The sequence below is a fragment of the Haemaphysalis longicornis genome, unplaced genomic scaffold (genome assembly GCF_048455015.1).
Source record: "Haemaphysalis longicornis isolate Haplotype H1 unplaced genomic scaffold, Haemaphysalis longicornis Haplotype H1 scaffold_12, whole genome shotgun sequence".
Classification (NCBI taxonomy): domain Eukaryota; kingdom Metazoa; phylum Arthropoda; class Arachnida; order Ixodida; family Ixodidae; genus Haemaphysalis; species Haemaphysalis longicornis.
Genome location: NW_027526225.1, coordinates 103,593,874 through 103,615,905, shown reverse-complemented (window position 1 = coordinate 103,615,905; position 22,032 = coordinate 103,593,874). Strand labels below are relative to the sequence as shown.

General features: G+C 48.2%; 3 protein-coding genes across 3 annotated transcripts in view; 1 reads left to right on the top strand and 2 right to left on the bottom strand.

The window, feature by feature from the left end:
- The window catches only part of LOC144161757 (receptor-type tyrosine-protein phosphatase epsilon-like), an 84,181-nt gene that overhangs the window by 7,229 nt on the left and 54,920 nt on the right, over positions 1-22,032 (top strand). Inside the window, 5 exon segments of the mRNA XM_077692360.1 lie at positions 7,242-7,284; positions 10,571-10,677; positions 12,541-12,721; positions 14,281-14,377; positions 15,832-16,144. Of these exon segments, the coding sequence (XP_077548486.1) occupies positions 7,242-7,284; positions 10,571-10,677; positions 12,541-12,721; positions 14,281-14,377; positions 15,832-16,144 (741 nt within the window).
- LOC144162197 (uncharacterized) lies at positions 872-2,516 on the bottom strand. Its single transcript, XM_077692669.1, has one exon. It carries the CDS (start codon positions 2,510-2,512, stop codon positions 872-874), a length of 1,641 nt encoding a protein of 546 aa, XP_077548795.1. The 5' UTR covers positions 2,513-2,516.
- LOC144162196 (uncharacterized) lies at positions 17,826-21,839 on the bottom strand. Its single transcript, XM_077692668.1, has 2 exons — positions 20,418-21,839; positions 17,826-17,862 (listed from the first exon to the last, which is right to left on the bottom strand). Exons 1-2 carry the CDS (start codon positions 21,833-21,835, stop codon positions 17,826-17,828), a joined length of 1,455 nt encoding a protein of 484 aa, XP_077548794.1. The 5' UTR covers positions 21,836-21,839.

Sequence of the window (22,032 nt, the reverse complement as noted above, 5' to 3'; positions counted from 1 at the left end):
TTTACGGCATGCGCATATTTCGGCTGCTGGAGTATGTTGATTTCCCCGTTGGGGTATGTGCATAGACATCCCAATCATCATCATCGGGTACATAATCGTCTGATAAAAGCTCAGGACCCCGTTCGGGTCAGCCATGACACCGAACCCTGCTGCCTGTATCCTCTTGCCCTAACAGCCCCTTCAACTGTTTTGTTACCGCGCCTATTCAAAATCATTCAATTTGACCAATACCTTGGGAGCCCGTTTTCATAACGTTCTAGGCGTTGCTGGAACAAGTAAAGCTATTTCGAGTTAGCTAAGAAAATGCCCTTTCAAAATCAGTTTTGTTTTCATTTTTGCAACAAAGATGAACTTTTTGACACGCATTTGAATCACGTGGATGAGAAAAAGAGGCCTGGTGATCGCATGTCACTGCTACCAAACACGAATGCGGGCCTGTCGTAATTACTCTGTATCGGCGTTTGATTTTTGTTATCAGGGCACCAATGGTGAATAAGAAAATGGTTTTCACTCGTCAGGTTCGCACTCATCACAAAGTTCCCAATCATCAACCACGCAGTTCCGATTTCAACTTCAAGCAGGTATTTCCGCATCGCGTGCTTGCCAAATACTGTGATGGCCATAAATGCAACGTGGGGCATTGACACGATGTTTTTATGTTAAGTGGGGGCAAATTGGTGCCTGTGATAATGTCAAGACGCCAGATTTGTTCCAGGGAACCACCCAAAATTGCACAATATGAAATGAGGGTAGGGCTTCACCGCATAGCCCAAGCACCACGCATGAGAGAGAGAGAGAGAGAAATAAACGTTTATTTGCTGAAAAGACTAGCCAGGACTTGATCCTTGCCGGTCCGAGGCGGTAGGTCTCCTCAGTCCTGGAAACCTCTGGCGGTGGCTGCCGTCTTCGCCCGGTTCACCAGATTCTTCTGGTTCTCCGGATCCTCGTAGACGAGCAGTGCCTCCCACTTTTCAGCGATGTCGTGGTCACCGGTGGTATGGGCGCTTGCAATATCTTGTGGTGCGGCAGTCAGGGTTGTTGAGGATGCTCGGCTATCCACAGGTGGGTCTGGACGGCGGTCATCGCAAGGGCACTCCAGGATCATGTGTGCCAAGGTGTCGGGTATGTCGCAGTAAGGGGAGAGATATGAAAATTGCGTGGGGTAGATGCGGTTCATGATTATTCCGTGTGTGTACGTGTTTGTTTGGAGCCGACGAAAGATTACGCTCTCTTCCTTGGTGAGGTCGGGGTGTGGTGGGGGATATCTCCTCCGCTCAAGTCGGTAGTGCTGAAGTATGGCCCTGTAGGTGATGGGTATGTCTGCTGCGCCCGTTGCAGCACGAATGTTGGGTGGCAGGAAGGCCTGGCTGGCGTGCTCTCGGGCTGCAGCGTGCGCTGCTTCGTTTCCCGCCATCCCTTCATGCCCCGGGATCCAGGTGACGTAGGTGTCAGGAAGTTGGGGGCGCGTCTTTAAGATATTAAGAGCCGTCGCGGACACGCGTCCTTTCTGGAAGTTCCGACATGCCGCTTGGGAGTCGGTGAATATCAGTGCTCGGTCGCTGCAGGTCGTCATTGCCAAGGCGATGGTTGCTTCTTCTGCAGTTTCGGGGTTACGAGCCGGTATTGTTGCCGACGTCAATTCCCTGCCTCGTGGGTCCGTGATGCTTATTGCGAAAGCAGTGTGGTCTGGATATCGAGCAGCGTCTGTGTATCTGGTGTTAGGATCCTTTTCATATTTTCGGAGGAGTGCCTTTGATCTTGCCTGTCTTCTTTCTTTGTGGTAAGTGGGATGCATGTTACGTGGTATGCGTGCTATACAGATGGTCTCTCGGAGTTCCGATGGTAGCCTCGCTTTTTGGTCGGTGTCCGCGATGTAGGTTTCACTGTAGTTGAGGAAACGGAGTACTGCTCTGCCTGTAGGAGTGAGCTTGAGGCGTTCGAGTTGGCTGGCTTTGTGGGCTTCGACCATCTCCTCCCACGTATTATGTACGCCTAATTTAAGGAGCTTGTCGGTGGATGCCATGAAAGGAAGGCCTAGAGCAGTCTTGGTTGCTTTCCTAATAATTATGTCCAATTTGTTTATTTCAGCGTTTTTTAAGGCTAAGTATGGGGTGCCATACGTGATCCTACTGGTTATTAATGCTTGAATGATCCGCAAGGTGTCGTGTTCTTTGAGCCCCCTTCGTTGATTCGCGATTCTTTTAACGAGGTGGGTGACTTGTGTCACAGTTTGTTGTAGCTTGGGAAGATGAGCTGCACCCGATCCATCCTTGTGTATGGTCAGACCTAGTACACGAAGGGAGTTGACCCTGGGAATTTCCACTCCATAAAGAGTGACGCTGGGATCCGGATCAAGAAGTTTAGGTGGTCGTCCTCGAGTTCGAGCCTTCAGCACGAGAAGTTCGGATTTCTCCGGAGCACACTGGAGACCGCAAGAGTCCAAGTAGTTTACTATCACGTCGATAGCCTCCTGCAGGGCGTCCTGTTGTCTTCCAGTTGTAGGCGCTCTCATCCACAGCGTGAGGTCGTCTGTGTAAAGAGCATGCCTCAGTCCTTCGATAGTTTGAAGTTTCTTTGGCAGGTGCAGCATGGCGATGTTAAAAAGCAGCGGGGAGAAAACTGAACCTTGAGGCGTGCCTTTGTTTGGTAGGTGGAATTTTGCGCCTCGAAGGTTGCCGATGCCCACCGTTGCCGTGCGATTCGTGAGAAAGTTTTGAACATAATTGTAAGCTTGGGGCCGCAATTGGTACTTTGCAGATTTTCGAGGATCTTTTCATGCTTGACATTGTCAAAAGCGCCCTTGACGTCGATAGCAAGTATACAGGACTTGTGATGGCGATCCAAGCGGTCTATGATGTCCTCCTTCAGAAGCAGAAGGATGTCTTGGGTAGACAAATGCTGTCGGAACCCAAACATTGTGTCCGGTATGTACCCGTTGTCCTCGAGATATGGCGTGAGCCGATCGTGGACCATGTGCTCAAGAAGTTTACCCGCGCAGGAAGTCAGTGATATAGGGCGAAGATTCTCAATACGTAGAGGCTTGTTTGGCTTAGAAATCATTGTCACATCCGAGTGCTTCCACGTTGCCGGTAGTTCGCCTGTTTCCCAACATACGTTAAAATAGTCTAGGAGCGCTTCTGTTGCGTTTGGAGGTAGGTTACGGAGGAGCTTATTGGTAATCTTGTCTTTGCCGGGCGAAGTATTCCTTGTGAGTTTGGCCAGGGCTGCCTCCATTTCAGCTTTTGTGAAGGGTCTATCGAGGTCGGGATTATGTTGGCCGCGGTACGGATCAGTACTTGTCGGACTCGATGGGATGTCACCGGCAAACTTGCGTTGAATCTCATCTAGTATGTCTTGTTGGGTGCCTGCGTATGAATGGACGATTTTTTGAAGGTCTTGCTTTTGCTGCATTTTTGTCCATGTAGTCGCCAGAAGGCCTCGTAAAATATGCCAGGTCCTTTTTGTGCTGAGGGTGCCCTGAAGTTGGTCACATGCCTTGTCCCAATTTTGCCGGTAGAGGAGGGCGCCATATTCTTCGGCTTTCTTAGTGATGGCGGCGATTTTCAGCTTGAGTTTTCTGTTGTGCTTTTGTCTTTTCCACCGTTTGAGGAGGCTTCTTCTTGCTTCCCAAAGGTGGGAAAGGTGTAGGTCAACAGCGGGAATATCTGTGTTCAGTTGAATTGTTTTTGTGTGCTCCCCCGCTTTTTCAAGTATCTTAGAAAGCCATTTGTCAATTTCTTCGATGTTTCCAGGATTGACGTCGGTAGGGAAGGCTTTCCAATCTGTGATCTTTGCTGTCCCGGACTGAATGGTTCTTTTTCGGTGGCTTATCTCGAGTTGTAGGATGTGATGCTCACTTCCTAACGTCTCCTCCAGTCGGGTCCACTCTGCCTGGTGGATGCCGTGGGTAAAGGTGAGGTCGGGATTAGTGTCTCTGGAGACGCTGTTGCTTACTCGGGTTGGTTGCAGAGGATCGTTCCAGAGACTTAAATTGTGAGATTGGGCGGCGTCATGTATGCGGGTCCCTTTCTTAGTTGTTGACGGGTACCCCCACACCATGTGAGGAGCATTAAAATCGCCCGCGATCACGACTTTGTGCCCTTTCGTGATGTTCCTGATTTTCCTTATAAATTGCTCGAAGTTCGCCAGTTGGTCTCGAGGGGGGCTGTAGACGCTTAAAATGAAGAGGCTTTGCTGAGTCTTTCTGCCAGGTAAGATTTCGACAAGTGTATGGTCCACGTTGGTGTCCATGATTTCGTGCAATTGGGCGGTAAGGGTCTTTTTAGTCAGGACTGCGGTGCGCTCTGTTCTGCTGAAGGCGTTATATCCTTGAAGGCGAATGTTAGTGCTGTACGTTTCCTGGAGGGCTATCGCATCTGGTTCATCTTGTTTAGTGAGTTCTAGGAGGTTAGGGATTTTGCGCCTGATAGATCTACAGTTCCATTGCCAGATTTTGGTTTGAAAGTCGTCTGTGGTGCCGTTAGTTTGGACTGCCATCTTCGATAGATTCAATGTCAGAGAGCTCTTCTCGACTTAATGAGCAAGAACGGGAAGCGTCATGGCTATCTTTTCGTGCCTTTTTCCGCGCCGCAACTATAGGGCTGAGGATTGAGTCGAGCGTCGTTTTGGTGATGTAGTTCTTCCTGGCGTATGCGACGAAGTTGTCAAAGATTACCGTGTTGTGGGATGCTTGCTCCGCAAAAGGCGCTATGGCTTTCTGGATTTCTGCCGCGACGACCTGCTGTATGTTTGCCATGATCCTCTGTTCAAGTGCGGCTATTCTGTCTTCAGTTAGCTGAATGACTCGCTCCTCTGTGAGTAGCACTTGTTGTGGAGGGCGTTTAGCAGCTTCTTGCTCTCGACAGCGCTGGAGCAGCTTGTCAATGAGTGTTTGCTGGCTTTGGATCTTCATCTCTAAGGCTTTGATGGCAGCTTTATCTTCGGAGCTTCTTCCAGATTCGCTTGCCACATTGGCGTAGCTTACTCTCTTTTGGGAAGGAGCTCGCGAGCCGGATCGAGATTGCGAATGCGCTCTGGATCTGTCTCTGCTTCTTCTCTGCGCGTTGTTATTGCTGTTATTTGAAGTGGTGCTGTTGGCTGCTTGTAGATCCGGGAAGTCTTCTGTGCGGGGCCGCCATCCGCTCCGTGGATCTTGGCTCTTTACTTCCCATTGCTGCCGAACCTTGTGGGGGGGTGGTCCTGGCTTCAGCTTCTGCCTGCAGTCTGTTCCTGAAGTCTCATGCAGTTGTTTGCAGATTTTGCAGTAAGGCCGGCACTCGTGGTCAGGTAGTTGATTTGTCTGGCCGCATTTGTGGCAGAAGTTTTTAGCTGGATGCGGGCATATGTCTTGGCGGTGACCCAGCTCCCCGCAGGAACGGCAGTACTGTACTGTCTTGCGATAGGGCCGGCAACGATAGTCCCCACTCTGATATGTCACGATGAACGGTACCTGGGGGCCGTTAAAGTAGATCACGGCTGCAGACGATTTTCCCAGCATTCGTGCTGCAACAACCGTATATCTCTCTGGCACGCGGAGTCCGTCCATGAGTTCTCCGGTACTGGTATTCGGTGGAATGCCGTTGATGACTCCCCTGCTGATCCATTCTGGTGTTTTCACATGGGCTCGCACGGTGAATATGTCTCGTCCTAGTTGTATGCTGCTGATTTCTCCCAGAAAGTCGAAAGCCAGATCTTTCCTTGGAGTACTTGCAATGACGAGGTTTTCGATGCTCTGCACTTGAATGCGAACATTTTCGTAGAATTCCTTCTGCGTGATTTTGCTTGCCCTTCCGATGGCGTTAGTAATTTCTGCGAGGGACCATTTTGAGAGTTGAAGGCCGGCTTGTGGGCGATAAATAATTTTCGTGTCGTCTACGGGCAATGGTGGCATCCGGGAACGCTTCTGCTGCGCCGTATCCGGGGCCGAGTGCTGGGAGGTGGCTTGTGCGGCTGGTGGTGCTCCATGAGTGGCGGCGGTCTTGTTTCGTTTCCTTTCGGTCACTTTCCATTGATGCTGCAAATCGATAGTTCTGCCGCTGTTTTCATCGTATGTCCACTTCGCTGGCGAGCAGCTTTCTTCGGTGGAGTCGGTGTGCATAGCGTTGTCTTCCTCGTTTTGTTCCTTGCTTTGCGCGTGCATCGCCGCGTCGGGTGCTTGGTTCATCGTGGGGTAGTGGGAGCTTGCGTCAGCGACGAGCAGCTGCGGCTGGACCGGCTCATGAAGCTCTTGTCCAGCCGCAGCTTGCCGGGGAGAGCTCGTGCTGCTGCTCATGCGCGTGGTGCGGGCATGTGCCACTGGCTCCTCGAGGCGCTCTCCTCCGCCGGCCTTGGAACGTTGCTCTCATGAGGCTTAGCCTGATGCGATATTTTAACTGCTTGGAATCTTGGCGTAAAATGCACTCACCGCGGCAAACGTGGCAACGGGAGATTCCTTGTGACTTGCCGGTGTTCTTGATGCCCAACTGGGAAAGGTGAATGGCCTTTTTCCGCATGAAAAGTCGCGAAAGCGAGAGCTCGTGTGGAGCAGCTTATGACTCCATAGCCCCTAATATTTTTTTTATATATCGGACAAACTGTCCGCTGAAGTCCACATTTTTTCTTGGGCGTGTTTTTGAAATGTTCTTCTACAAAATGTATATTCTAATTTTTTTACTGCCCTTGGTTTGTTGTACACAACTCCTTTATCGTTTTCTTCGACAACTGGCGAAAAAGTTTTATTTTGATATTTTGTCGCAACTATGATACATGAAAACATTTACAAACCGGTGTTATTGGAAAGCCCGCTAAATAATCTGCATTTTGTGTTCCGGTAATTAGTGCCTAACCGTTTTTTAGTAGAAAAAAATGTTTTCTTTGACCCCGAGAAATCGGTCAATTTTCCCACGGTCACGAAAGAGTTAAGGGCTGCCAATCCAGGTGGTCTCATTCGTGTACCCATTTGTGTAGCCTACAAAATAAACAAATCCAGTCGCCAGAAAGTGGGAGTTGGAGAAAAAAGGGGCCAAGGTGACAAGAAAAAGGAGAAAGTACTGAATGTCTTAATCACTACATTGCCAGCTGGAAGGGAAAATATCTCAAAGGCCAATGAAAGATCTAGTTAACAGGGTCAAAGTAGGGTAAGTACGTGCTTCACGGAGGCTATATTCTTCGGCAAATTTTAGCCCATATATGTGCAGGAAACACACAAAATAGCACCTGGTGTGAAATATCCGAGAGACTACATTTACATTTTTGTATTTCAGGACACAAGGATATCCTATCAGCTCCTGACAGAACCAATTACAGGTGAGGGATTATCAGGTATTTTTTTTTAATTTTAATCAGGGCGACAAAAGGTAACTGTGATTAGGATTGCATGGAAACATCCTTTCTTTTTCTGAACTCACTTAGGCTGCCAAATCGTTATTTGTGATTTTTTTCAAATGATGTAGTTTGAGTACTACATTTTGGAATACCTTATCATTGGGCTGTAATTTATTGTTAACAGCCTACACATGTCGAATAAATTTACAAGCTGCCTGCTCAAGCATGCGTTAGCGGACATTTTCTCGAGTGCATCAATTCTTTAAAGGGACACTGAAGTGAATATGTCAAGCTCCCGGTTTTGATGCACTACGTAGACTGGCTCAAATTAACACACGCTTCATCGTTAAGGCGGTTGATAAGTCAGTAATTATTTTATAAAGCTTGAAAAAAGAAAAACTACTATGCGCGGTCTGCGGCCAACTAAAGGCTGTGACGTTAGGACGAGGTGCACCGTGATTGGACGATGTCCAAGATTAGCATTCAAGCAAGCTTTGGTTTCGGTTATGTAAAACAACATGCTTGACATCCGACGTTATCCTTGGATGTGCATTCTCAATATCTCAGTAATTCCCATACCGCGCTTCTTCAATGTTGTCGGCTGTAAAATGCCTAAGATAAGCTACCCAGGACGGCTTGGAATTGTAGCAATCACTAGCAGAAGCCCACGCAGTGGATGAACGCCCTCCGGGTCAGCGCAGACGCTCAAATGCCATGCATTTTCCCCCCACACTTGTAGCTTGCCTCACTCATGCCTGTATTGTAAAATGCGTGTTCGCACCAGGCCAAGTGTCTGCTGGTTCTGGCCTGTGCCCTCTGCCCGCAAGCAGTCGGTGCTTATGGCAATACCACGCCAACAAGAACTGGCTAGCCCGTCAGTGTCAGTCTGCGCTTGTTCTGCGAACTCGCTCGAGGTGCCGTGGACGTTACGGCCAAAAATGGTGAACTCAGTATACAAAACGACGGGCGAAAACGAAAAAATCAACTTACAAGTAAAGGAATGTACCGACAGGTATTCGAACTTGCGACATACAAAATCATATATCTAGCGCTTCAGACCACTCGGCCACGAGGCAGCTCTGCCGCCATAGGAAATATAATGTATATACTGTATAGCGAAATTACACTTTTATTTATTGCTTTATTATTTTATTTATTTTTTTGCTGACACGCGACGCGCGAATGCGTGATTGTGCGTTTTTCTTTTTGTTTTTGCGACAGTGGCCCGTGTGGTGTAGACCGCTTCAACAAGTGCAGTCAGTCAACATGTTTGGACTTTTTTGAGGCGTGTTTGTTGTTTTGGTTCCTAAACGTCGCATCATAAAAACGGTAAATAAGGCTAGAAGGTTGAGCAACGTCATGGTCTATACCTTGTGCTTCGTTTCAAACTTTTGTTTACTGGCAACGCGCCTTTTGTTGAACGTTTGAGGGGCCTATTTTTCATTTTTCGACTGTTGTATTTATGTAAGCACGAAAGTTTTCTAATAGTTGCGGGAAAGCAGTAGATATTTTCCAATATGGGCACGCAAAAAGTACGACTTAACCGAATGGTGGATTTTGAATCAAGTGGCTTTTAAATACATTGAAAGGATAGCGGGATACCAAAAATTTGAAATTTGTTTGAATTCACTGAAACTACGAATTATCAGAGTTTGAATTATGGCGAGTCGACTGTATTTGCATTTAATGCAAAGAGGTACTTAGTGAGACCATTCCTTCAGTTGGGTTGGCTCGGTGCTTCAGGACAACTTCATATTCCGCTACACCAGGTGTGCTAAGGCAGTTAGTTTATCTAAAAATAGCCATTTCTATGGGCCCTAAGGGTTATAAATTGTGGCATTGACTCCAGGTTTATAAAGGAATACTGGATTTATCTTGAGGGTCGTCCACTGCAGCAGATGCCCCTGACGATATACTGGTAAGGTATCGGCCTTTCTATTTTTTTAGAGGCGATGCCCCTTAGCGTCTTGGGCTGTCAGCGTCTCCTGTGGTCATCGTCTCATGTAGTCACGGTACTGAAACACAGGGCACTCGCTTTTCAATGCCTCACGCTAGAACGTAACTCATACGAAAAATTGCGCCCACCTCCCCGCGAGGGGAGCCCTGTGTAGATGCGACGCATTGTGGGATTCACTTGGTGTTTCCGTTTGATTGATTCTGAAATCGCGTGCAACGTGTCGGGAACGCGTATGATTATTATTGAAGCTCCGTCTCAGCAGCAGATGAATTGTGCCCACCAAAACATAAATAAGCACGGCATATTATAAAAACCAATACGCTGTTCTCAGACAGTCGTATTTAGATGCGAAGCATCTCATGATCGGGGCTGTGTCCCTCTCTCCCTCCTTCTCGTTGTTGTCCGCCGTCCGCACTCTACTGCGCATGCGCATCTCTTCAGCCCCGTCAGCGTTTGGGCTGACGTCAGCGCAGTCCACTATAAAAAGAAATAGTTAGGCGGCCCCGGTTTCGATCCCACGACCCTGACCGCGACGGGAGGTACGTGGCGCTCTTCCCACTGCGCTACAAACCGAGACAGGACAACGCGCTACGAACGCGCCTTATGTCCTTCACTCATTCAAACTACGTCAAGAAGCTGCTGATACAACGAAGGCACGCGAAGCTGAACGTCAACGGAAATGACGAACTGAAAACTAATGGGAACTTCACTCGATCCCATGCCTGCTTCACATACTACTCAGGATTCCCCTACGGGAAGATGGTGTAATTTTTAAATCAAATCCTCTGATCAGCTCAGCTATAATTTTGTGTTTTGGAACCTACAAAAGTACTAAGTAAAAAAGACTGGAAAACTGCAAAGATAATTGCGACAAGCTTGAAAATAAACGAATGAAACAAAGGCACATGAAAACAACTGCAGGCAGTCATGCGTGAGATATGGGATAAAATGTAACTCATCTATATTGTCATCATTATCAGTCAGCTTGTGCACAGACACTACCCTTTATTCAGTGCATTCATCCTTGTAAAGAGAAGCAGCTATTACGATATGGTATTTGCTTTAAAAAATGGCGAACATTAATCTTTAATACCGTACTGAAAAACATAACTACTACTAGTTTTTTTTCCTATTGAAACTCATAGTTTTAGAGAGGACATTTCAAATGATCAGTATTTAATAGTGCACTTCGACGCTTCTGGTGTAGTTTTGCCACACTGCGAGAACACTCGCGAGGACTAAAGACGTGATCATATTATATAGGCATTTCTTGTAAAACAAACGTGATTTTTGCCCTGTTCCCATCCTCAGTACCTGGGCCACCGTCTCAGGTTTATCAGGAGGGCCGACAAGAAACTGCCGTCGTTGTCGCCTGGAAGGAGCCAAGGCTGTCCAACGGTGTCATTCACGGCTATAAGGTGCGGATTTGAAGACTGACTTGCATGTGCATTCTGCTTAGCCAGCGGGCATCCTAAGAACAAAAAATAAATCTTTTGGACATTGTGCTTGGGTAAAAGAAAGAAGACATTTTTTTGTGGGAGTAAAACTTAGCTTCTTTCAGCCAACCTGTCAGCTGTTTTATTATGGAACGTAAAAGCTTGATGTAGACGTTTTTGCTAGAAGCTGGTATGCAAGGTTCTGTGGTAAATGCTGTATTAAGATGTTGCTCTAACAAGTTAGAGGAAGCAGTGCGTGCAGAGGATCATTTAACACACTATGGAAGCAAAGGACTGGACCACTACTTTACACAACATTGGGTTCATGTCAAAGAACCTCAGGGAGTTCAAATCGATCCTCAGTTCTTGAACCTGAGCACACATCACAACCTTGGTGTAACTTCAGCACTTCAAATGCTCAGCTTTCCGGTTTTGTGTAACGCACTGAAATGACCTATTGTAATTGTGAGCTCACTGCCGCATTAGAAGGAGCGGTGTTCAAACTGCGTAACGTAGCATACCATGCATACCACGTGATTGCATTGAAGCATGCGACATTTCTTATGAATTCCAATTCTTCTGTATGCCGGCATTGGCTAGTAACCTAAACACAACGGGACTTTTTGCATGCAGTCTACGCAGTCTACAGTTAAACCTGGATGTAACGGAGTTGGCAAAAGTTCGCAATTTTTCGTTACATCCAGGTTTTTGTTGCTTTCAAGTTTCGAGTTACGTATCGTGGGAATGAAGCAGAAAGAAAGCGAAAATGCTAGAAATCAGTGAAGGCGAACTCCACCCTAATGGATGTATTTTATAGCGAAAAACTGCGTAAGTTGCGCCTGCTGCTTTCGCACGTGCTTAGGCACTACACGGCGCTCGAAAGAAGCAAGGCTACCTACCCCCGTATTAGCAAACATAACTCAAGTATCACGTCGGCCGTTTGACACTTTTCAGCGTCTTAACGCGTTCCTCGAAACAAAATTATCTGAACGGGTGCCTTTTGCGAACCTGGTGATTTTTGCGGCACTCAAGATTGTTGAGAGGATGCGGTAGCACTCTTCTCTCTCGCCAGCAGAAAAGGCATTTAAAATTGTGCGCTTTTTATGAAAAGGCACAACTTTTCGTTTTCTAGCAGCAGTAGTTATCACCGACGAAGCGATACCACAGATAGAAGTGTCGACGTGCGACTACACGCCGACAGGACGACCTGGCACCTCAAAACGTAGTCTGGAACCGAAAACGCACTCACATGTGAAGCGCACTGTAGTTAGCGGTGCGGGTAAAAAAAAGAAACGTGAAGGGTAGTTATTCCTGCTACATTATGTGGTGTCAGGCCACGTAGCACTCCGTGTGTCAGGCTACACAAGCAGAACCAGAAGTGATTGCATCCTTATCCGCGAGTTGGTGCTGGACTCTTGGTTCATCATCATCCTCATGACGAGTTTCGTATTTAGGCTATATTAGGTGTTTTTATTGCTGCTGGTTTCTTACGGTGGTGCTAGAATGCGCTAAATTATTTCATTTACACGGTCGATTTGTGAGTAAAAGTGCAAAAACATGACTGATCAGCTCGCCGACTTCGTTACATCAAGGCTAACTGCGGCATAGAGGTCGCGAGCGTATGGGCTCCTACGGGGGTGCCAATGCGGAATTGAAACACTTCGTTAAATCCAGCAATTCGTTCCATTGATGTTCGTTACGGTCAGGTTTGACTGTATTTGTTGTTAGAATTTTTTGCTATTAACATTCAAAACTGTTCTATTCAAATTTGATCTCAACTGAAATTTTATTGTTTGCATTCCCCTTCTCTACATTCCTTTTTTTGTTGTTTTTTTGTCTAAGTAGGTCACTCTGGTTAATCTAAACTCACCGGCGGCGGAAAACGTATGAAAAGTGGGACCAGAAGCAAGAAAGGTGCAATTTGATGGGCTGGAAGCTGGCACAGCGTACGTAGCGGAAGTGTCGGCAAGGACGTCAGCTGGTTACGGCAAGCCAGTGAACATCACAGTTTACACCAGGCCACGTGGTGAGAAGTCTTATTTCCTCCCCGCATGCATCTTCTAGAGAATCGTAATGCCACAAAATCGGCCATCATCTGTAGTCATGAGGCATTAAGACTATTACCTGCGAAAAAGTATATGCCCTCACACAGGGCAGGTCAAAAAACTATAAATGTGAAAGTTATACCACAAGTCACTACCGCATATCAGCACTGATTGTGAGGTGACGCTATCATCACTGTATGGGCAGTGTACTGTAGATGAAGAGGCTAAGTCTCTTTCAGCACTACACCTGTAAAGGGGTCATGTTTCATTTGTGACATCTTTATGCTGACATTTAAGTTTGGAGAACCCCAGAAAAGCCACCCCTCAATTTCTTTCCTTCCTCTTGTTATCTGATGGACACAAATACTGCTCTTACACAATGTGGCATAGGAACGTTGCATTCAACATGAGTGATAAGCTTGTTAATCCAAAGGGTGCTAATGCAGAACCTCAAATAAATTTGACTTCGTCTTCGCAAGCCTTGTTCATTTGTTTTTAGGGCACAGCCCTTTGGCGGCCATCTCTGGGCTGAGCTGCGTCATCGTCTAACCGAGTGAACGATGTCAAGAACAACTGGGACCAGTTCGGACCAGCTAGGACCAGCAGCGCCCAGCTGGGAATTCGGCCATGAACCAGCTGGGACCAGCTACCATTTTGTCTAGGCGGAATAGGGAAAATAGCGAGTGAACGATGGCACTACCGAATAGTGAAAGAAAGCAAAGGAGGCGAGTGTCGTGAAAATGGGAGGGGAGGGCGGTTCTCCGTGGCGGCGCGAGCGCTCTCCGAAAGTGCGGTGGGGGAGTAGGGGGGCAGCGTGCTGTGCCCGCACAAGAGGCTCGTCTGCGCGATACTGGCGAAAACGTGAGGGGGGCGTGCGTTCCCTGCCTGAGACACGGGTTGCGGTCCCTTCCTGAGACGCACTGCGCCGCCGACGCAGAGGCTCATCATCGCTGCCGTCGAGAGAACCCACAAATGAGTGCTGTCACAGCGCACTGCTGCTGCACCCAAATATCGCATTAGATAGCATCGTAATCGCCAGCCAATTTTTTTATCGATGACGAGACACCTAGATATTCTGACATAATTTGCGTTCATGCGAAATGAAATATAATGAGCTCCTGAAGCGGCCATGCTTTAAAGATGTCCAGAAAAGTAGTGTCTCCTGACGCTATCGAGGCCATAGGGTGCCCCCCCCCCCACCCCGCACAGCCCGTTTCAAGTGACGTCCTCCCGCCTGAATTTTGTCAGTTCAGTGAGTGTTAACGGAGTCATTTCGCACTTAAAAATAAGTGTAGTGGAGGGGAAGAAGAAACTTTGCAGCAAAATTGTGATATTCCTATCATTCGTGAAAAAGCAACATTAGTGTGAGATATCCTTGATCAATGGTTGCACGAGTTTATTGACCGTGTTCAGAACGTGTTCCGGGACCCCTTTAACAATGCAGAAAGAGTTAAAAGGATTGGCATGTAAGCAATTATACGTGTATTCTGTGCACAATAGGGGAGTGGCATCATGCCTACAATGTCCCTCTACCGTGCAGTCCCTGTGATCGAGACAAAGGCCGAGCTGAAGTCTGTCAGTGAGACAGCCATCACGCTGCAGCTGGCAGCACTTGGCGATCAGCCGGATGACATCGAGTAGGTTTCTTTCGGTGTCTATTTTCTTTTTATCAGTTACACGTCACTATATACAAGGCTCGGTGGGTCGGGCGCAAAGGCATGAAGATCAAAGTGTTTTTTTAACCTACTAACTTTGCGACTGCCCGACATTTTGCTTCTGAACCTGCATTAAAAGCAGAAAAATAGAATACATCTTTATTTGCTTGAAGCGTTCCTGCATTTAGCAACAAAGAGAACTGCAATAAATGTGAGCTGTAACTCAAAATGTTATGAGCTGCAAAAATGGAAGTGAAACGCTTTGCATCAATTGCCCAATAAGAGCCTAATCCCTTTCTTGTGTAAAATGGTTTGCTGCACAGACAGCAGCTGCCACTATGTTGCCAACATATTTCATTTGATTCGTGTGAAATTGCTGACAGCAATAAAATGTCTGTGTAAACCACTTAAACACGTGAACTAGGGCGAAAGAATTCTGCTCTGCTTTTTTTCTTTTTCTTTTTTAGTGGAATGTTGTAGATAATGCAAAATCCACTATTGATGAAACTCCTGTCACTTCATTTTCCGGGTAACAGAACACTGCCGGATCCCAAACATGAGGCGGAGATATATAGAAGGATAAGAATGGGGTGGAGTGCATACGACAGATATTCTCAGATAATGACTGGCAGCCTACCATTGTCCATGAAAAAGAAAGTGTATGACAGCTGCATCTTACCGGTACTCACCTACGGGGCAGAAACTCGGAGGCTCACTAAGAGGGCTCAACTTAAATTGAAGACGACTCAGCGGGAAATGGAGCGGAAAATGATAGGTGTAACATTAAGGGACCAGAAGAGAGCGGAGTACGTCAAGGAACAAACGCTTGTTAAGGACATATTAGTAGAAATTAAGAAGAAATGGACGTGGGAGGGCATGTAATGCGAAGTCAAGATAACTGTTGGTCATTAAGGGTAACAGAGCGGATCCCTAGAGGAGGCAAGCGCTGCAGGGGGCGGCCGAAAGTTAGATAGGCAGATTTGATCAAGAAGTTTGCGTGGATATTTTGGTCGCAGTTAGCCCAGGACCGCGGTAATTGGAGATTAATGGGAGAGGCCGTTACCCTGCAGTGGGCGCAGATAGGCTGGTGATGATGATGATGATGAAGTATGATTTCCCTAGTGTAAAGTTTTTCCCACTCCTGAGTTCCCAAAATTCTTGCATCGATATTTCAGTTTTGTCAAATTACAACGCTGAACTTGTTCCGCATGACTGAATTGCATTTATTACCGGCAAAAACAATGTAAAAGTTTGGGCTGGCTGGTTCATATTCAAGAATAGCAACAGCGCAAAGGACGGGACAAGGAAGAACAACAGAGCGAAGCGCTTTTGAACCACAGGACCGCGTTTCGTCCTGTTGTTCTTCCTTGTCCCGTCCTTTGTGCTGTTTTAGCTATGCTTACCGGCTATTTACGTGCTTTTCTACCATATTGCAGGGCTTACTATGTGCTGGTACAGAGGCACGATGACCGCAAGAACCGTACCAGGCGGTCGGCCGGTGATTCCAGCGAGGCCAGTGTTGGCGATAGCGCCCTTTACGAGTGGACCGGTGGCACGCCGGACTACAACGAGTCGGTGGCCATGAATTTATCGTTCTACATGGCAGCTAAGCTGACTCCTGATGAAGTGAAGAGTCAGGGAGAGTTCACCGTGGGCGACGGCCGCTACTACGGGGGCTACTACAACGCGCCGCTCATTCCGGAGGCTACGTACAGCGTGGGGCTGGCAGCCGAAGTGAACTTCCAAGGAGTAAGTGTGTCTTGCGTGGGGCGGAAGTGACTGGGCCTATATTAGTGGCTGAACACTGCAGTACAGCCACGATTTATTGAACGCGTTGACGTGAACTTACCCGATTCAGTCATATCCAACCCACCAAACCCCCACCCAGCCTACTCTTACCTAACTTAACCTCACCTAACTTCTCCCTTCGCCTTAAGGGGGCCATGAAGACAAAATACAAGTTTGTTTCATTCGAAAGATTTCATGTTTTTTGGTGCCCCCAGCCCTTGTTCGGAAGCAAAAGATGCTTTATTCACTGACAAATTATTGAACTTTGATTAAAACTTCGATTTTCCCGCTAAATCGTGTGTTTTCATGACCTCTGCACTGATGTCATATGAGGTGGGGAGCCTTGTTTACCGTTAGTCAACCTAGATGGCGCCACCATCCCGGGGCTGACCGTTTTCGGCCTTTGCTTTGTTTTTGACCGTATTTGTACCTCGCTTGTTTTTGTTGAGGTATAAAATAACTGTTTCGTGAAACAGTGTGTTCGCTCGAGAAATATATCACGTAAGACACTGTCGCTTGCGCCAATCGGGCAGGGGCCTCTGAGACAACCACAAAAAGAGCCGCAGTGCTGTGCAGCTAAAATAGCATAGTGCGCGCAGTACCGACAGCAGTACCCATCGGTACTTCTATGTCTACGTGCACTTGCATAACTTTCCACTGTTTCCACTTCCACTCTTATGACTATAAAAGACTGTGGGCTAAACGCAAGTGCAAATAGGGCGTTCGGCAAACTTATAAGCGCGGCTAATTTGCGTTTCGTTTTGCAGGCCTCAGCCAACCAAAGAGTTGTCACATATGACATCATAGGTTCTGTTGCCGGAAATGAGCTGGTGGGTCGTATGGTCACTCCCTTTGCTCCTAATTATGTAGCATATTTGAGCGAAGTTTACGTTGAAAGTGAGGTCAGTATGATTCTATCTAGGCAACCTTCCGAATGAACCAAACTTGTGTTTTGTCTGCATGGCCCCTCTTGAACCCCCCGTGTGGGGTATGTTAATCAACATCACAATCATCATCATCGTGTACATAATCGCGTGAAAGCTCAGAACCCCGTTTCGGTCAGCCATGACACCGAACCCTACTGCTGGTGTCCTCTTGCCCTAACATTTGGTGCCGAAACGCGGAAGGAGGGTCAGGGACTGATGGGGAGAGCAGCAGGGATGCTAGTGGCTTCGGGAAAGTCCGACCCGGACCGTTTACCGCCGACTCACCCTGAGCCACCAGTCACCATGGCTGACAGCGACCGCATACCGACTCCCTCGAAGGCACCGACGCCAACACCGGCGTTCCTACCGCCGGCCTCGAGGGACCTGCGACTAACCAGACACGGCCGACACCGGGCGTGGCCATCCCCGGTGCACCGACAAAAACCGACCGCAACTCGTCCACCCACGCAGACAAACCACGTAACGACCAGTCCACCATGCTTGGCACCAAGAGTACCGCTACCGAAGAGCAAGCTGGTGAGCTGCACGCTGTGTGTTTTTTGCGATACAATGCCCGTGCAGAATTCGTAGCTACTCTTACCGGTATTGACGGAATCACTAATCCGCTACCAGATGTCTGGAAACTTGAAATGAGCCTGGAAAATCTCAAACGTAAACGGATAAACCTACCGAAATTGGATTCGGACATAACAGACCTAGTCGACGACGAACTTGAGGAGGAAGTAGAACAGGCTGAGTTACACACCGATAGCTTTCACAGCACAAAAGCATTCTTTATGCATTACGTAACCTGCCGAAAGTAGGGAATGCTGCCTGAGGTAAAATGAATTACGCTACAATACCGAATCGCCAAACTTGACTACTATCCTACAAGTTCACGGACAAGAGATCCGCACGTAATTTGTACCGGTACCACGAGTGCATTTCTGTACCAGCCGACGCAACACGAGACTGCAACAGGGGACAGCAAGAACTTGACTTTGATAGCGGAACTTCGGGACACGCCAGCGCACTCTGTCGAACTGAATATAGCGCGAGTTCCCGAAGAAACTCGAATTGAGAAGCAAGCCCATGCGATGGAGTACAACCTCGTTGCAGACGTTATGCAGGATAAAGCCTTTCGGAAACTTTTTGAAATTCTACCGACAAGTGCGTGCAACTACCCGCCAGCACCTCAAGCGTTCCACGGAGCTAGGCTTTATTGGTATGCCCAGAAACCACGGCGTGCACGCATGCATGACGCTCGCCCATGATGACATGGCTACGGGCGGGCAGGGCTCGTCTCTGAGGAAACGTCTTCAGCCCGGAAGTTCCTAGCGGTTGAATTTTGTCCACACCGTTACCGCATGGCAAACATTTCCAAAGGGCAACATACAGACGCGGGAACAGGTAAACCGCCGTTACAGTCACCGCCTACTTCTGAAGACGAGCCGCCTAACAAGAACGGTCAAGATTGACAGCAAATTTCGAAAGGCCGTATTTCCGTCTCCTGGAGCCATGCACTATCGACGTCGAACGCTTGAAAACTCGCAGGATCATAACGGCAATACCAGTAGAAATCCTCTCCTTGGTGGCATCATTACGACGCTCGACGCTTCTCAAACTGCAACGAAGGTTGAGGCAGCGATGGAAGAGAAAAGGTAGAAGGCCAACGAGTATCACGGGACCCGTACCGACTTGGACAAATACAACAAAATGTTATTACTGCGGATTTATTGCCCATTAAATCATTGCCCCGTGGTGACAGTACCGTTGGGAAGCCTTTCGAGCCGACAAGATTCAGCTACCTTTGGGGACGGCGAGCCTTCATCAGAGCCAGCCGTGCCTAAGCACCCAGAAGCATTTCCTGCTTCCATTTACCGAGCAACAACATTCACGAACTTTCTACTACTCTGCGAGCCTGGCGGGCGGGCTGCTAAGCGGGCTGCGAAGGCTGTGAGTCGACCAGCGAAAAGGTCGCCAAAATCCACTTCTCCAACCCAAACTGGCACTGCTGGCAGCCGGAGCTTTCGTGCAAATCTTCGGGAAAGCTGTTGGATTTGCTGGGCTGGCATTGTTTCATCAAGGACTTGCTATATAGAATACGGATACGCACAACAGCCTCCAACGCTGACGCATTATCGAGACGCAATGGCAGCCAAATTGTTCCGGACTGCCAGCAAGATTGCCGTCGCTGCGCGATTTTCCCGCCACCCTTTACGGCATGCGCATATTTCGGCTGCTGGAGTATGTTGATTTCCCCGTTGGGGTATGTGCATAGACATCCCAATCATCATCATCGGGTACATAATCGTCTGATAAAAGCTCAGGACCCCGTTCGGGTCAGCCATGACACCGAACCCTGCTGCCTGTATCCTCTTGCCCTAACAGCCCCTTCAACTGTTTTGTTACCGCGCCTATTCAAAATCATTCAATTTGACCAATACCTTGGGAGCCCGTTTTCATAACGTTCTAGACGTTGCTGGAACAAGTAAAGCTATTTCGAGTTAGCTCAGAAAATGCCCTTTCAAAATCAGTTTTGTTTTCATTTTTGCAACAAAGATGAACTTTTTGACACGCATTTGAATCACGTGGATGAGAAAAAGAGGCCTGGTGATCGCATGTCACTGCTACCAAACACGAATGCGGGCCTGTCGTAATTACTCTGTATCGGCGTTTGATTTTTGTTATCAGGGCACCAATGGTGAATAAGAAAATGGTTTTCACTCGTCAGGTTCGCACTCATCACAAAGTTCCCAATCATCAACCACGCAGTTCCGATTTCAACTTCAAGCAGGTATTTCCGCATCGCGTGCTTGCCAAATACTGTGATGGCCATAAATGCAACGTGGGGCATTGACACGATGTTTTTATGTTAAGTGGGGGCAAATTGGTGCCTGTGATAATGTCAAGACGCCAGATTTGTTCCAGGGAACCACCCAAAATTGCACAATTTGAAATGAGGGTAGGGCTTCACCGCATAGCCCAAGCACCACGCATGAGAGAGAGAGAGAGAAATAAACGTTTATTTGCTGAAAAGACTTGCCAGGACTTGATCCTTGCCGGTCCGAGGCGGTAGGTCTCCTCAGTCCAGGAAACCTCTGGCGGTGGCTGCCGTCTTCGCCCGGTTCACCAGATTCTTCTGGTTCTCCGGATCCTCGTAGACGAGCAGTGCCTCCCACTTTTCAGCGATGTCGTGGTCACCGGTGGTATGGGCGCTTGCAATATCTTGTGGTGCGGCAGTCAGGGTTGTTGAGGATGCTCGGCTATCCACAGGTGGGTCTGGACGGCGGTGATCGCAAGGGCACTCCAGGATCATGTGTGCCAAGGTGTCGGGTATGTCGCAGTAAGGGGAGAGATATGAAAATTGCGTGGGGTAGATGCGGTTCATGATTATTCCGTGTGTGTACGTGTTTGTTTGGAGCCGACGAAAGATTACGCTCTCTTCCTTGGTGAGGTCGGGGTGTGGTGGGGGATATCTCCTCCGCTCAAGTCGGTAGTGCTGAAGTATGGCCCTGTAGGTGATGGGTACGTCTGCTGCGCCCGTTGCAGCACGAATGTTGGGTGGCAGGAAGGCCTGGCTGGCGTGCTCTCGGGCTGCAGCGTGCGCTGCTTCGTTTCCCGCCATCCCTTCATGCCCCGGGATCCAGGTGACGTAGGTGTCAGGAAGTTGGGGGCGCGTCTTTAAGATATTAAGAGCCGTCGCGGACACGCGTCCTTTCTGGAAGTTCCGACATGCCGCTTGGGAGTCGGTGAATATCAGTGCTCGGTCGCTGCAGGTCGTCATTGCCAAGGCGATGGTTGCTTCTTCTGCAGTTTCGGGGTTACGAGCCGGTATTGTTGCCGACGTCAATTCCCTGCCTCGTGGGTCCGTGATGCTTATTGCGAAAGCAGTGTGGTCTGGATATCGAGCAGCGTCTGTGTATCTGGTGTTAGGATCCTTTTCATATTTTCGGAGGAGTGCCTTTGATCTTGCCTGTCTTCTTTCTTTGTGGTAAGTGGGATGCATGTTACGTGGTATGCGTGCTATACAGATGGTCTCTCGGAGTTCCGATGGTAGCCTCGCTTTTTGGTCGGTGTCCGCGATGTAGGTTTCACTGTAGTTGAGGAAACGGAGTACTGCTCTGCCTGTAGGAGTGAGCTTGAGGCGTTCGAGTTGGCTGGCTTTGTGGGCTTCGACCATCTCCTCCCACGTATTATGTACGCCTAATTTAAGGAGCTTGTCGGTGGATGCCATGAAAGGAAGGCCTAGAGCAGTCTTGGTTGCTTTCCTAATAATTATGTCCAATTTGTTTATTTCAGCGTTTTTTAAGGCTAAGTATGGGGTGCCATACGTGATCCTACTGGTTATTAATGCTTGAATGATCCGCAAGGTGTCGTGTTCTTTGAGCCCCCTTCGTTGATTCGCGATTCTTTTAACGAGGTGGGTGACTTGTGTCACAGTTTGTTGTAGCTTGGGAAGATGAGCTGCACCCGATCCATCCTTGTGTATGGTCAGACCTAGTACACGAAGGGAGTTGACCCTGGGAATTTCCACTCCATAAAGAGTGACGCTGGGATCCGGATCAAGAAGTTTAGGTGGTCGTCCTCGAGTTCGAGCCTTCAGCACGAGAAGTTCGGATTTCTCCGGAGCACACTGGAGACCGCAAGAGTCCAAGTAGTTTACTATCACGTCGATAGCCTCCTGCAGGGCGTCCTGTTGTCTTCCAGTTGTAGGCGCTCTCATCCACAGCGTGAGGTCGTCTGTGTAAAGAGCATGCCTCAGTCCTTCGATAGTTTGAAGTTTCTTTGGCAGGTGCAGCATGGCGATGTTAAAAAGCAGCGGGGAGAAAACTGAACCTTGAGGCGTGCCTTTGTTTGGTAGGTGGAATTTTGCGCCTCGAAGGTTGCCGATGCCCACCGTTGCCGTGCGATTCGTGAGAA

Excerpts from the sequence above, each read along its gene's own strand:
- LOC144162197 (XM_077692669.1), bottom strand. The coding sequence starts at position 2,512 with ATGAGAGCGCCTACAACTGGAAGACAACAGGACGCCCTGCAGGAGGCT.
- LOC144162196 (XM_077692668.1), bottom strand. The coding sequence starts at position 21,835 with ATGAGAGCGCCTACAACTGGAAGACAACAGGACGCCCTGCAGGAGGCT. Across the intron at positions 17,863-20,417 it reads TTGGCACACATGATCCTGGA|CCTGTTCTACTTCCTCCTCA; the intron begins GTGCCCTTGCGA and ends TGTGTAACTCAG.